At 29.0% G+C, this 14643-nt stretch overlaps 2 protein-coding genes across 4 annotated transcripts; both read right to left on the bottom strand.

The window, feature by feature from the left end:
* Window positions 1-5741: 5741 nt before the first annotated feature.
* On the bottom strand, window positions 5742-7133 carry LOC132943852 (52 kDa repressor of the inhibitor of the protein kinase-like). Of its 2 annotated transcripts, none has more exons than XM_061012976.1 (5): window positions 6885-7133; window positions 6658-6816; window positions 6334-6526; window positions 5956-6272; window positions 5742-5879 (listed from the first exon to the last, which is right to left on the bottom strand). In XM_061012976.1, the coding sequence occupies exons 1-5, from the start codon at window positions 6975-6977 to the stop codon at window positions 5766-5768; spliced, it is 876 nt and encodes a 291-aa protein (XP_060868959.1). In that variant the 5' UTR covers window positions 6978-7133; the 3' UTR covers window positions 5742-5765. The 2 variants fall into 2 exon arrangements, with proteins under 2 accessions (XP_060868959.1, XP_060868960.1); XM_061012977.1 differs by having other exon boundaries at window positions 6748-6816.
* Window positions 7134-9649: 2516 nt separating this feature from the next.
* On the bottom strand, window positions 9650-14623 carry LOC132943935 (N(4)-(Beta-N-acetylglucosaminyl)-L-asparaginase). Of its 2 annotated transcripts, none has more exons than XM_061013107.1 (6): window positions 14211-14623; window positions 11331-11484; window positions 11038-11263; window positions 10771-10955; window positions 10290-10397; window positions 9650-10185 (listed from the first exon to the last, which is right to left on the bottom strand). In XM_061013107.1, exons 1-6 carry the CDS (start codon window positions 14215-14217, stop codon window positions 9918-9920), a joined length of 948 nt encoding a protein of 315 aa, XP_060869090.1. In that variant the 5' UTR covers window positions 14218-14623; the 3' UTR covers window positions 9650-9917. The 2 variants fall into 2 exon arrangements, with proteins under 2 accessions (XP_060869090.1, XP_060869089.1); XM_061013106.1 differs by having other exon boundaries at window positions 13650-14439.
* Between the last annotated feature and the right edge of the window lie 20 nt (window positions 14624-14643).

Raw genomic sequence — 14643 nt, 5'->3', positions numbered from 1 at the left:
CTACACTTCTACAGTCACAAACATTTTGTTAAAGTTATCTGTAAAATATTGTCTTCTTTGTTCAAGTTCGTGTTTTGCTGCATCTGCATCAAAGTCGATAAACACCAAACGTGAAGACAACACTATATTATATTATTATAGTGTTGTACTATTATGTTAGGTATGCATTATTATTTATTACAAATAAGATTAGAAAATATTACATATAGATAATAGATCAAAAATTAAAAACACGATTTTTTCGGCCATGGGGGAGAGGGGGGGCTTGCGCACGGGCCTGGAGCCTAACGAAGCTAAACGTGTTATGCTGAGCGTAAATTTGCTATGTTAGGTACGCACTGTTAAGACAGAGACAACAATTGGCCGTGTATCGTCCACTTAAAAGAAGATTGCATTCATAATTTGATTAGTTTTTTGGTTTTATTTATAAATATTAGTACCTATTACATTGGTAAAAAAATGCATTAGTCTCCATTTATTGTTGGGCCTGCAGTAGGCACTGTACAATTTTATTCATATCATAAGCACCAGATCCGAGAATGGGGAGTCACAGCCAACTAATCTGATTTAGTCTATAGACTATAATATATCAGTTCACTATTTCTTTTCTTTTTCTTACCCATGTGCAACATAGCAAATTTGCGTTTAGCAGAACCAACTTTGTGGCTTTAGTATTAGAGTGAATTTATCTATAACAAAACTTTAAAGTTAAGAACATTACCATTGTTTGTATGTTGGTTTTTCACAACAATTAAGTTGTGAAGCGAGATTTTATCATTTTTTAACCACAATATTATACATTTACACACTCATAACTTGCATACAAATTGAAATATCGTAATAATGCAACGTTCAAACACAGATAACACTCTTCACTTTAAGTTTAATAATTGGTCACTTCTGTTGAACGCAAATTTGCTATATTGCGCATCGTTCAATAAAAGAAAAGAAATAGTGTGCTTACATATTCGTAATACCTATAAATTATAATTATAGCTATCAGTATACCTTTAGTGCTGCATTAAAAGTGAAGAATTGTGAATTGTAGGTACTTAAAATAATTGAAAACCAGTTGGAATATATTATCAAAAAATTGTAACTGTAAAAATATTTAAAATAATGATGAATAACTAAAACCAAGCTTAATTATATAATAATATAAAACACATTCAATAATCTCTTGTGTTTGTTAAAGTATAAGTGGATATTATAGTGTTATATTAGCTAGGTAACTGTAGTTAGGTATTTCGTATAAAGGACGTGAATACCGAATATGTAATAAATAATAATATATGATTGTTGTAATATTGTATGTTCAACTCCAATACATTTTAATACTTATATAGTTATATTTTATGAATACTATAAGTTCAACAAACGTTTTAGGCACCTATTAAAAACTTATTAATAAAATGTATTCACGATTTAGTAGGATGAAATCAATAAATGGGTAAACTCATGTAGACTTGACGAAAACTTCAAACCTGTATTTACTATATAAGTAGAATACTAGAATCCTTATCACTTCTTCTGATCAATCGGTTGGAAATATACCTAACACATTATAAAGTATCAATGGTGCATGTGTGTTATAAAAAAGCAGATTATCGCCATTTTAAATCCTCTTACGATTAAACCAGTCGTACCTATTAATATTATATTAATTGGTCTATGCTAGATCACGCCACCAAGATCATCACAGAATATATTAACTCCAACCACAGATATCTGTGCTCTAACGGATTACCTACACTTAAATGAATATATAATTTTTAATATTGAATAATTTATAATTTAATAATATTTTTAGATTAGTAAGTAGTAACTGTTCTATAACAAAGAATTGGGATTCTATTTCCTAAAGATGTTGATTATTATTATTTAGTGAAAATGATGGTCGGTCAAACATACATAATACTAAAACTATTATAAAGTTTTAAGCTCCTTGTAAGCACCATGGTTTTGAAAAAAAATAAAAAAATATATTAATTAATTAGTTCTGTAAAAAAAAAAAGAGTCAAAACGGGGCTCTGATTATCGTCCCCTCCGCCCTAAATCCACCAATGATACACATTGACACTGTACAGTACACCGATAAATCCTGATTACCTACACCACTTCTCGCTACTATCTTGGACTATTGTGATCGAGGAACAGATTTTATAGTTCAAGTTATCGTATTATTATTTATTACTAACAAACATAGTGTTAAACAGGGTTTGAATGCAAATTTTTTTCTGAATGTCCGAAAACATTGCTTTTCAAGCACAAAGTTCATTTCATTCATCGAGGAGTTAAAAAATGTATAACTTTTATTTTGCATTTTTAAGACTATTACTTTTTAGAGCCTTTTTATAACATATTTAGTGATTTTTTTATATTTTTTAAGTCATTTTTATATAAGAATGGATAAAATGTTATTAAAATTCATTCTAAAAGAATAAAATAAAATATTTATTTTGCCTAGTCGTACTTCTATTTTTATTATTTGTTATGCTTTTACCGATCAGATAATATGACGCCGTCGCCCCCTATATTAGGTACGGTTTTTGTATAATTTATTTTTTGGAAATAATTTTCGGGGTGAATAGAAGATAGGAGAAGACGAATAGTATGATACGAATAATTAATAAGAATAAGAATTTATGCCTATGATAATTATTAATTAATAACAGAACATTTTTTTTCAGACAGTATCACCGTTGGTACATAGGTACATAGTTACCACAATTATTATTCTCTCGTTTAGGTAGGTGAGGGGCAATACTGGTGATAGCCTGTTGGAATGTATCAAGTGTAAAGACGTGTAAAAAGTACCTAGGTATGTAAATTGTAAATTGTAAATAGTTGGGGACCACTGATCAGTGTAAGCCGTAAGGGTGTGTATTTTTATATTACTTATCGATCGTATATTAGATGATTGCTATTCGGAGGCCGTCTTTGAACATTTTGCGACCCGGGGCATCATATATTTTGACCGACAGAAGGTTTTAAATTTTAATGATGGTTTAAATATATAATATATGGGTAATTTATTTTTTGAGACAATTAATAAACAATGATAATATATTAATAATAATTGATATTAATACGAATAAATACGGGCCTGGCTATTCGGTGTTTTTTATGTTAGTAGGTAAATACTTAAAGATATTATGTTTATCATACTGTCTAAAGTATTTTGTTCATTCTGTATGACTGTATGTAAAACAATACAAATTTATATCAGTATTAGGCAACACTTGCAGTTATTACACGTGTTGTTCATTAATGCCTTGCACTTAGCAAGCACCTATATTGAATTTGGCATAATTTTTAGACGAACCGACACCGATTTTTAGGTTTTTGCGCCTCGTGGAGTTACAAAAAATAACGTCATAATTCGATGTAGACTTGCCTATATACGCCGTGCCAAGCCACGCGCTCGTCTATGCACGCAGCACGCCCACTTATACTTCACGATTGAACTCGGAGTACTTCCAAATGCGTAGGATTTGGGCCCACTCGCCACGTCACATCATAACAAATTTTCGAGGCCAATATTGCAATTTGTATTTCTCTTGTTTCCTGTGAATTAAAGTACCGATGACAGCTAGTTATTACTTATTTAAATATGGTACCTACATTAATAATAATATTTAATACCCATCCGAGTTTTTACACTATATTCGGTTACTAAACGGTATCTATATACTTACGGCTATAACCTTGAAATTTATATTTTATAAATATTATAGTACCTATATGAATGTATTACTATACCTTTTGGCTATTAGTATATAATATGTACAATGTATGGCTATATGCCGTATGAGGATTCTAATTAAAAAATATACTAGAAAAATGTACCTATCCGAGAGTAATTAACGAAGAAAATATAGAAGTAAAATTGTATTGATGAGATTGACTTCAGTAAGTACCTACATGTAAAAAAATGTTCTTATCTGGTAGATTTGTAGAAGATTTATCTTACCTAATATTCAAACATACATGATGATGATATAATATTATGTCAATATACATCACTACATTCAGGCAAATACATGTTCAAACACTTCAAACCCTTCATAACATAACACCTAATAACATGTATGTTGAGGCGTATTGGGACACAGGCCATAGACTTAGTGTGCCGCGTGGACAGTTTTGGCCCAATAGCTAGTTGCATGGGTACAGTGTCGCATATAGAGGGGGTTGAGGGTTCAACGCCCCCCCCCCCCCCCCGCCTGAAAATAAAAGTATGTGCGTGTAGACTTATTATTATTAATTATTAAACTGATAATCCCAACTAAGGATTTCTAAAATCCTCCCGAAATTAAATCGATTATAGTATTATACCTGTACTATACGCCACTGCGGCACTGCAGGGGTATCAAACAGAGGCGGATTCGGCCTGTTAAAGCCTATTATATATTAACCTATCATTATAGAAGGTCCCATATTTAGAAAAAAACAAAGGAGAAATTAGTATTTTTACCATAAAAGTAACATCATTTCAACTGTAATCACACCAATAATATATTATCAATGAGTATCGATTTATAGTAATTTATAAAATTAGAAATTATTATAAAATTCAGAAATTACAGTTGAAGATAATAATGATTTAAGATATGCTATCCCTTAATTATGGACCCTTGGCGCTTATTAATGAAGGGCCCCGTGCCCCCGTAGTACAAGGGCATACTATCATACAGTACAGTAGGTCAGTGTGCCAATCCGCCCCCGGTATCAAAGTATAACTGGTGTGGCGTTTCCATTTCCATGACGATTATTCAATGAAACCTCTTCTATTGGACGGTACCTAATCATGTTTGTCATTCGATTTTTGTGTTCAACTATTTCTATCAAAACTAGGTAGGTACAAAGATTTTTATTGAAGAGGTAAAACATCGTCAGGAATTGAAATATATTAAGGTTTAAATTATCGTCCAAAAAAAAGAAAAGTACCTATTTTATTAAGAAATGTATTATTGCCACGAGAATATCGTCATATTGTGTTATTATTGATCGACCAGCAAGTAGGTAGCAAATTAATAAGAAAAACGATAAAAGGCTTATACTTTATAGGCTTTACGCTATAGATAATCAATTTATCGTACTTCACAGTTTAAATATTCTTTGAGTGTCTCCAGGCACGCAACCAGACATTTTTCTATAAGACCAATATTTTTCGGCCCCTCCCTGTTTTTTGTACCTCCTACAAACTCCTTATTACACAAAATCTATATAAAAAAAAACTTCATTTTAACAATGTGTTGTATTTATTGGTTAATCAGTAGAGTGCGTGTGTACGTCGTACGTGTGTTGTCTCCGTCTTACAAATGTAAAACATAACAAAAACTTTTTTACTCGGGAAAGAACCGAGAACGCTAGTCATAACTCATAACTAAGAATATAAATTATAATATATAGTCATAACCTTTTTCGTACAAGTGATACCTATCAAAAAAATTAAAAAGATTTTTCACAGATAATGTTCTTTTGTAGTTTTGTATATAAATTGTAAATCAATTTGGAGTCACTGCAGCCCGAGTGGTTCTAACCCGCGCAAAACAGTTTTTGCTATACGTTGTACATTAATAAATTGTAAGATGGAGACAAATGCAGGTGTAGCGTCTTCTTAACAGTGGCGTACACAGCTATTTTCAATGGGGGGGGCTTACATAGTAAAAATTATATACATATATATATATATATATATATATATATATTATACATTGATAAATCAAAATAATATGTCGTTTAACTAATATTTATTTTCATTATAAAACAATGTCTATTTTCCTGGGTTTTTGTCCCAACTCATCAATGACTTCTTCAGGAGTTAAATTTATATTTCGGTATACCGACAACATGGTCAATCCATTTAATCTGTCCTGTGTAAATAATTATTTTTCAGTATAAAATGTAATAAATAAGGATTACAAATATGTATGATAAAAAACTGTTTACCTCTTTCATAGTATTTCTCAAATAAGATTTTACTCTTTTTAAATTTGAAAACATTCTCTCTGGAGTAGCTGTTGATACCGGCAGTGTGCATAGAATTTTTAATAACATATGAATATTTGGGAAGATCACGGGACTACAAAGTTTTAATGCATCAATTCCATTAGATGGTTTAATATTTAGACGGGCAAGTTTTAACTTCCACATTTTAAGTTCACCAAGAGTGGTAGACAAATCATTATGAGTCAAGTAGAATGAAACGAGAGATTCAAAATCAGCTTCATTAGAATCTTCGTTGTTGTCAAATAAACAATAAAAACCTAAATAACGGAGGTTTTAAAAATAATATATTAATATAAATTTATGTTATTGGGAACTAACCTTTAAAAATATTATGGTGCTCTAAGAATCTGAGCTCTAGTTGATTTATGAATGATTCAATATAAGGAATACAAATAGTAACTCTAAAATAATCTTCTGGTTCTTCGGATGATAATGATGGATTAGCACGGTTTATTTGCCTTTTGTTTATTCTTTTTACTACAATTTGAAAATCTAGAACTTCAGCCATTTTCTAAATTAAAAGAAATAATTTAAATAATCTTTACTGTATTTATAAATATGATATTAAGAAGCAAACTAGTGATTTTAATTAATTAAAATATTGTATAAGCATAATATATATTAATCATTAATGTTAGTTACTTGAGCCTCATCAAATATTTTTTTAAATTCAGGTTCAATATTAGTTCTTAGTTGTTTAAGAGCATTAACATTATCTTCTGCTAAACCAACCATTTCTTTTAAATCAATGTCTTTGCTTTGTAGTTGTTTGCACAATGGCAGCCCATATGAAAATAAAACCTTTTAAAAAACAAATAAACATTTAATTTTTAACTCAACTACATGATTTAATATATTGAATTAGGTACCTTTATAATTTGTACTGATATAAGAAATTCTGAGTCCATTGCATTTCTTAACATATTGGCTTCAACTGCAGTTACATCTTTCCAACTTGACATAGTTTCTAATGAAACTACAACGTATGGAAATAACTGAACAAAATCATTAACGGCATCATACCTTTGAATCCATCTGGTTGCACATAATCGTTTTAATGATTTTATGCTTGGTATCAAATCACTATTACTAATAGCTTCAAAAAGTGCATTTTTGCGTTTAGGTGTATTAAAAAAACCTGTTACCTATTATATTTACATGTAATTATAATATGTTATTAGTATACTTAGATATATTTTACCTATCATCATCCAAAGCATCAACAATTGATTTTTGTTTTTTAGAAAAAACACTTAAAAAACTATCAGCTTTCAAAGCAGCAGTTTTATGGTATTCCAACAATGAATGTTTATTAAAAACCTTTTATAAAAAATTAAATATAATAATATGTATAAATACATTATATTATTATGAGTTGTTTGTAATATTAAAATTAAATTTAAAATAATTAATAAAATTACTTCTTTAGCCTTTTTCCAATTGTTAAATGGTTCAGAGGACAAAAAACCTAGTTTTTGATTTCCCACACCACCACATTTAGCAAAAACCACGCAAAATCGACAAAATGCACCAGATTTTATTTCGGAATACAGTAACCAGCTGTATGAAGTTAACCAGTGGTGTTGAAACTTTAATTTTCGTTCTTTATTAGGCTCTAGTATAGGAAACGAGTAAGAAACAGGCGGAATCCATGCATTTGTGAGAACCTAGAAAATGGACAGTAATAAAATTCACAATATACAATTTATTATAACATAAAAATCATAAAATAAATTAATAACTTACTATATGTTTTTCATTATCAGTTAAGTTGCGATCCACTTTTATAAACATACCAACATCATTAACTCGGGACATAACAACATTTGAGGACGATGTACCTATTTAGTATTTATTTTGTACATAATAAGTAATCGGCTCATTAGCAATGACTTAAGGTGAAATTAAAAATATTTTTACAATACTCGATTATTAATTAAAAATATATACCTGTCCTATTACCTACAGGTAATTATTTAGTATAACTACAACGCTACACGCGTACATACAATATGTATATAATAATATATTATATACAATTCAATAAAAGAGAAATTTATTTTTACCATATTAATCATTTTTTTGTACCTAGGTCCTAGGTTGATAATATAATGTATTAAATATTTACCTGGTTCCTCCGAGTTAATTGTATCACAAATTAGTGATGATTCTTCTTCTGCTATTGGAATAGCAGGCACGGGACTTCTTTTATTCGTATTAGTAGAAAAATATTCGTTTATTCTTTTCATTTTTATTGTTTTATAAAATATTTAAACAGTAAGTACAATTTACTAAACGTTCAAAGCGTCAGGAATTTGATTGAAAATTGAGAAATAGATTCTATACTATAGTATTAGCGATACTGCGATAGCTATTAAGGCATATTATATCGGATTACACAGATCTTTAAATATTCTACGATTGTCGACCCTCATGTTTGTGTTTGAACAAATTTCCCAATAATTTCATTAATTTGTAACAAGATATCAATAATATCTACAATATATTATAACAACAAACTGGGTTGCTCATAAGTTATAATATAATGGAGTATAATTTGTAATATCCCATATCTAATAATAACTTCGGTGACGACGGTCTTCTCGCCGTACATTTTTAATCGAAACTCGATTGTGACGGTAACACTAAAATTCTCTTAATTTAATTTTGTATTAATTTTTATTAGTACTATTAATTTTTTTTTAAATTGTCATCATTTTTACGTAATTACGTAAACTGAAAAAATACTAAAGGGGGGGGTTTGAACACCCAAAACCCCCCCCGTGTGTACGCCACTGCTTCTTAAATAGTGTTTTCCAGTTTTCAATCTAATATTAGAAGTGTTATTGAGTTATCTCAAATTGTCGGGTGACGAATATTTATAAAATAAAATATTGGAATGTAATTACAATTTATGATTGTTATTTATACAGAGTATACATCCGGGATTCAAGACAATTAAACGCCATAATATTTAAAAATAATATAAGGGGGGCACTGACTTTTTTTAGGGAGACAGACCCCTTAAGGCCCCGCCCCTCGGTGGCGTGCGTGAGTGTTTCGGAATCAGAAAGAGACGATATTTATTTATTACTTCTTTTTTTATTGTCTGTACACCTTTTCGAGAAGATATACTGACCCAAAAAATTCATCTATAACTCTTTTCAATTAAAAACCCCCTCAGATTGGTACCAGCTAATTAGAGAGGACATTTTTGGAAATACTCAATAATTTTTCAAAATGTTGGGAAAAACTATCAAAATTAGACTACTTTTTTTTTTAAAATTTTTTTATTATGAGTAGTTGTTTTAAACAATTAAGAGGATGTCAGCGGCCAGCGCACCATTTGTTTTCTTTCTCTGACACACGGGCAACATAGCAAATTTATGTTTAGCAGAACCAACCTTGTAGGATGTGTTTGTGTTGTTACTTTTAAAATTAGTGAATTTAACCTATTCATTATTATCAGAACATTGCCTGTGTTCCTGCGACCCTCCGTTGGCTTTTTTATGACACTTGTGTTAGTTTAATATTTTTTTACAATAAGGAGTATTATTTTCAATTTTATGTATTTAATTTTGTAAAAAAAAAAAATGTAAAACATTAATGTTCATGTAATTTTTTATAACAATCATAGTAACAAATAATTTTTTTATTAAAAACAAAATAATTTTATTTCGCGGCGTTGAAGCACATTAAAAATAATCATTTCAGGGTCCAGGAGTGCCCAATGATGTGTCAGACCAACACTGGTCCATCACTATAATTGTATTATTAAAATAGGCGTAAAAATATAAAATATTAATGAAAATGACAAATACAAATATATTATGTTACACTGATTGAAATATTATAGTATATTGCAACATTTAAAACTTTATTTAAGAATACATAAGATAGATCTATAATAAAGATGACCATAGGTTATAGTTATATGATTTTGATTTGGTACATGTGATATATAATAAGGCCACTTTATTGTGTTCAGGGTTTGCGATCGAGTATGGGAATCTGTCAAATCCATGACATGCAGCACCATAATCTCCATATTTATTCACAGTAATAACTGCTCCACTAAAGTCTGGATAATAATTGGAAATCGTATCTATGGCTAATTGAGCGGCTTTTGTTGGATTATGGCCATTCTTCAGTGCTTGAACTGCATGAAAACTAAAAGTAAAAAGAGAAAAATGTACAAATTAATTTACTATAGAAGATTCTATTAATTATTTGGTTGGTGTTTTGGTTTATTTAAAAGTATTAGTATTACCTACCTTGGTAAAAAACGCATTAGTATGTCTCCATCACCTGTTGCTGCAGCGGCACCATAGGTGTTCATAGCATAAGCACCAGATCCAGGAATGGGAGAGTCACCAACTCTTCTGCAGTATTATTAATATAAATTATAATTATAGCTAACGACGAACTAACAATATGTTTAGTGTTGTTAAAAGAGAAGCTTTGAGACTTATTAATTATTAATTATTACTAAAACATAAAAAAAGCTCATAAAAATATGAACTTTTGTATATTATATTCTTTATAATCAATTTTGTTCAGAAGTTATCATGCACATTGTCACTCTTGTAATTGTCTGAATAACAATAATAACTTATACTATAATATAAGATCTTTGAAACATTGTACTTCAAAGTAGTTTGTTAATTTTAGACTTTAGTTTTAAAATTATACATTATCATGACACAAATACCTGTTATTTAAATATTATGTTTTGTACTTTTATATATTACTTACCCAGGTATTTTGAATTTGGCACCATTTGTAGATGTACCAGCAGCAATATTACCTTCATGGTCAATTGCAATAATTCCAATAGTATCATGATTTTTTGTATCCACAAGATTTGGCTCAGGTTTTGAATTTTTGAGCAAATTTGGTTTGTAAGGTCCACAATAATTTTTTGGATCTGGACTAACATTCTACATTTAAAAAAGATTTTTTATTCCTTTTAATAAGTCAATATTTTAATTGTATGACTGTATCAAACAATAAACAACATACAGTCCAAAAGTTTGGCTGACAATTATTAGTTTTCCATTGTTTCCACAAGTTCAATGACTCAATTGTGCTGAGGTTAGTCTCTTTAAAGCCCATCTGTATAGCGAATTGAGTTGCTCCTTCACCTACAAGAAGCGTATGTTTTGTGTTTTCCATCACAAGCCGTGCTACTTTAGAGGCTGACTTGATACGTTTCATATGCCCAACAGCTCCCATATTCATTGTAGCTCTATGGATTTATTGTTTCAATTAAATTATTACAATTTCAAGTAAATAGAAATAAATAATTAACAAACCCATCAATGATAAGAGCATCTAAAGAAGTTTCTCCATTTTCATCAGGACTTCCACCATAACCAACAGTACCATCACATTGCTCTTGTTCGCAAACTGTACATCCAGCTACAACTGCATCAATTGCGGAGCCTGACATGTTTAACACTGACCAACCTAAATTCATTTTTAAATATAGAATAAAGAACTGTTCGCCTAATGATCAAGCTTTTTCTTTTAACAAATAAATAATAATAAATGTTGCGATTTGTAAGAATCAGTAATATATATATATTTTTTTTTTATTAAGCGGTTAGAAACTTGAAAAATATACATTTTTTAATTATTTAAACAAAATATAATCAAAAATAAACTACCCATATGACCAAGTAGGTATTCAATATTAATTTTAAAACAAATATAAATTTGGAATAAACTAATTGTTATCATACTGAAATTAAAAAAAATTAAAACTATTTCTTCTGTATTTTGGTAAAATAAGAAGTTTTGAATTTTATTTTAGTAATAATAGAAATGATTTAATTTTTAAAAAATAAGTTTGGCTGAAAAACAAATACTTTAAACTTGTAGAAAAATCTGTATTATTGGTAATAGGTATAAAAAAAAAACTTGAACAATATAGGTACTTAAAATATTTAATAACAGTACATGTGATTTAATATTATCATAACAAGTATATTTTTATACTAAATAAATGGAGATGTGCACAAAAGGTTAGCCAAAAATTACAACTCTATTAATTACTGTAAATATAAAATTGACTTAAAGTAGGTATCTAATTATAATAATATCTAAACTAAAAATACTCATAACATTTTAGTATTATGGTTTATTTTATTACATTTATGTAAAAAAACGTCAACAACAGACTGCTTGCAAGGATAAAGTAATATTTGAGGTAATATTAATTTACAAGGATAAGGTAATATTCATTTCCAAGGTGTTTTTTAAGAAATAAAACCATATTATGTAAATGAAAAATTATTGTACCTAAAAACTAACCAATATTCAGTAAAATTAATATTTAATAAATAATGTTTCATTTAATTTTTTAATACGTCTACTGCCATTCAACTGCTGGTATTTGCAGGGTATCAGAATTTAAAAGTATTTATATGGACGTCAGCGATCGCACTTTGTTATTATCTATAAGCCATATGATTGCATGTTGTCATAATCTCATTTATTAGTGAATGTAAATGTGATTCAGTGTTAGACTAATAATTAATATTTATTGATGATGGTGTAAAGGAAAACATTTTGAATCAAATGATATATTACCTGCCTTAAGCAGACTACATATTTTATATAAACTAAATACTAAATTTATCAAATATTATTAAACCGGATTATTTGCCAATCATGCTCGTGCTCACCCCCTTTTTTCTTCAAAAATATAGTTATTCAAAATTTGATTTTTGAAATTTTTAATCATACTATTATATTTTAAGACCATATTTTCAAATTATTGAGATTTTTGTAGTACCTATTCAAGGAGTGTCCTGTGGGAATACAAACTTTGGTTTTTTAAAATCCTTCTTTTCTACTGTTAATTATTTAGCGGATAAATTTCTCTGCAAATTTTAACTTATCAGAATCAAAATTTGTACCAGTACTTTTTGAGTTCTTTAACTTTGTGTACCTACTAACGAATAAGGTCTTATTACTCTAGTAACTAATCTGTATTAACGGGTTTGGGAGATATTGTGGAGGCTATGGTGATCTGAAAATACTAGGGACCAATATTAGGTAATCTGTCAACATAAATAATTTTTGAAAATGGTCCAAGATAATAAATAGGTATAAGTATATAAGATTCAATATTACATCTATTTTATATTTTTTTAAAACCATTTTTAAGAACTATTATCCTTAGGAATACAATTTTAATAACTGTGAAACTCCTCGTTAAAATTTTCAAAAAATTATCCATTCATTAACTCACTGTAAAAAAGAGGGTTCTCATTTAAAAACCAGAAGATTGTATTGCCACTGGACATCTCTTTAAGTAGTACAAAAGCAATTAAAGAATTTGAAAAAATTGCTGTGAGCATATTAATTGGTGAATCATCCTTTATAATTAATAAATAAATTTATATCTCAAGGAATGACGTGAAATGTGGTTGTCCAGGAAAAATAGTTGTGTTAATAAAAATTCAAATTTTAAGAAAATCAAAAATAAATAAATTAAAGGTTGTTTTATATTGGCTTTTTAAAATTAAATGCCTTGTAACCACGGTCAACGATAGGTTGTAGGTACCTTGAATAAAACTGTAAAAACAAATATTTCATTTTTAAAAGAATAATTAAAAAATCATTACTTTTTGTTGTCGCATTAGTAAACGCCCACGTACTGATAACCATTGGAGTATTATAAGTTAAACAATTGTCTTTGGAATTATAACAATACAATTTACGAATAACTACAACAAATATGACGGAACAACTTATAACAAATAATATTTGTTTGAAACGATAAAAACAGCTCATTATGGACATTTTAATATGTATTTCCTAATATTAGCAATTTGTAAAAGATGAAATGTTAATGAAATTTGAAAACTTCGGTACGACGGATTGTTGGAAATTGACTTTCAACAAAACACATCTATACACATTTTCTGTTTTTCTTTACGTTTTAAGACTTTTAGAAACAAAATTAAATACAGAATGGGCCTGGTGCTCTCGAAACGAACAAATTACTGATAAGTGAGTACGGACAGAGTGCTAGAAACTAATATATATATATATAAAATTACTAATGCCGTGAATTAAGATAAACTATGAGGTGTAAACATGGTCTTAGAAAATATCATTTAATATTTGAAATTTGTATCACTGAACCAGACAAAAATAATAAACATAGCCACGACTAAACGCACCATGCATGGTAGAATTCAGGAACTAAGATACATTTATTTAATATTTATCTGAATTCGTGGCAAAATAATAGTAGAATTTAGAGACTAAAAAAATTCAAAAAATTCAAAATAAATGCAATAGCAGCTAATCTTTATCAGTAGACAATGGACACTGAACAGTGATCGTTTCGAAACACAGAAGACCGAACGGTCACGATCTTGATAACAAGTAACGAATTTCTGGTAACCACGGTCTTCTAAGACCGTTCTGGTAACAGTGCTGCTTCCCGCCACCCGGCTGAGACAATGACATTTTTTTGTATGCCAACTGTTATCACCTCCTGTGCACTAGTGTCGTAAATACATCAATGTCGTATCTACAACCGTGTGAACAATTATAAGTACTCCTTGACAATGTATCATACAATATTATTCCATTATTTACTTGAAATGT

Source organism: Metopolophium dirhodum, chromosome 4 (assembly GCF_019925205.1).
Source record: "Metopolophium dirhodum isolate CAU chromosome 4, ASM1992520v1, whole genome shotgun sequence".
Lineage (NCBI taxonomy): Eukaryota > Metazoa > Arthropoda > Insecta > Hemiptera > Aphididae > Metopolophium > Metopolophium dirhodum.
Note: the sequence above shows the minus strand (reverse complement) of the source record. Positions and strands in the feature narration are given on the sequence as shown.

Excerpts from the sequence above, each read along its gene's own strand:
- LOC132943852 (XM_061012976.1), bottom strand. The coding sequence starts at position 6,977 with ATGTCAAGTTGGAAAGATGTAACTGCAGTTGAAGCCAATATGTTAAGA. Across the intron at positions 6,817-6,884 it reads TATCAGTACAAATTATAAAG|GTTTTATTTTCATATGGGCT; the intron begins GTACCTAATTCA and ends GTTTTTTAAAAG. Across the intron at positions 5,880-5,955 it reads TGAGAAATACTATGAAAGAG|GACAGATTAAATGGATTGAC; the intron begins GTAAACAGTTTT and ends TTATTTACACAG.
- LOC132943935 (XM_061013106.1), bottom strand. The coding sequence starts at position 13,827 with ATGTCCATAATGAGCTGTTTTTATCGTTTCAAACAAATATTATTTGTT. Across the intron at positions 11,264-11,330 it reads GATGCTCTTATCATTGATGG|AGCTACAATGAATATGGGAG; the intron begins GTTTGTTAATTA and ends ATAAATCCATAG. Across the intron at positions 10,398-10,770 it reads GCCAAATTCAAAATACCTGG|AAGAGTTGGTGACTCTCCCA; the intron begins GTAAGTAATATA and ends ATAATACTGCAG.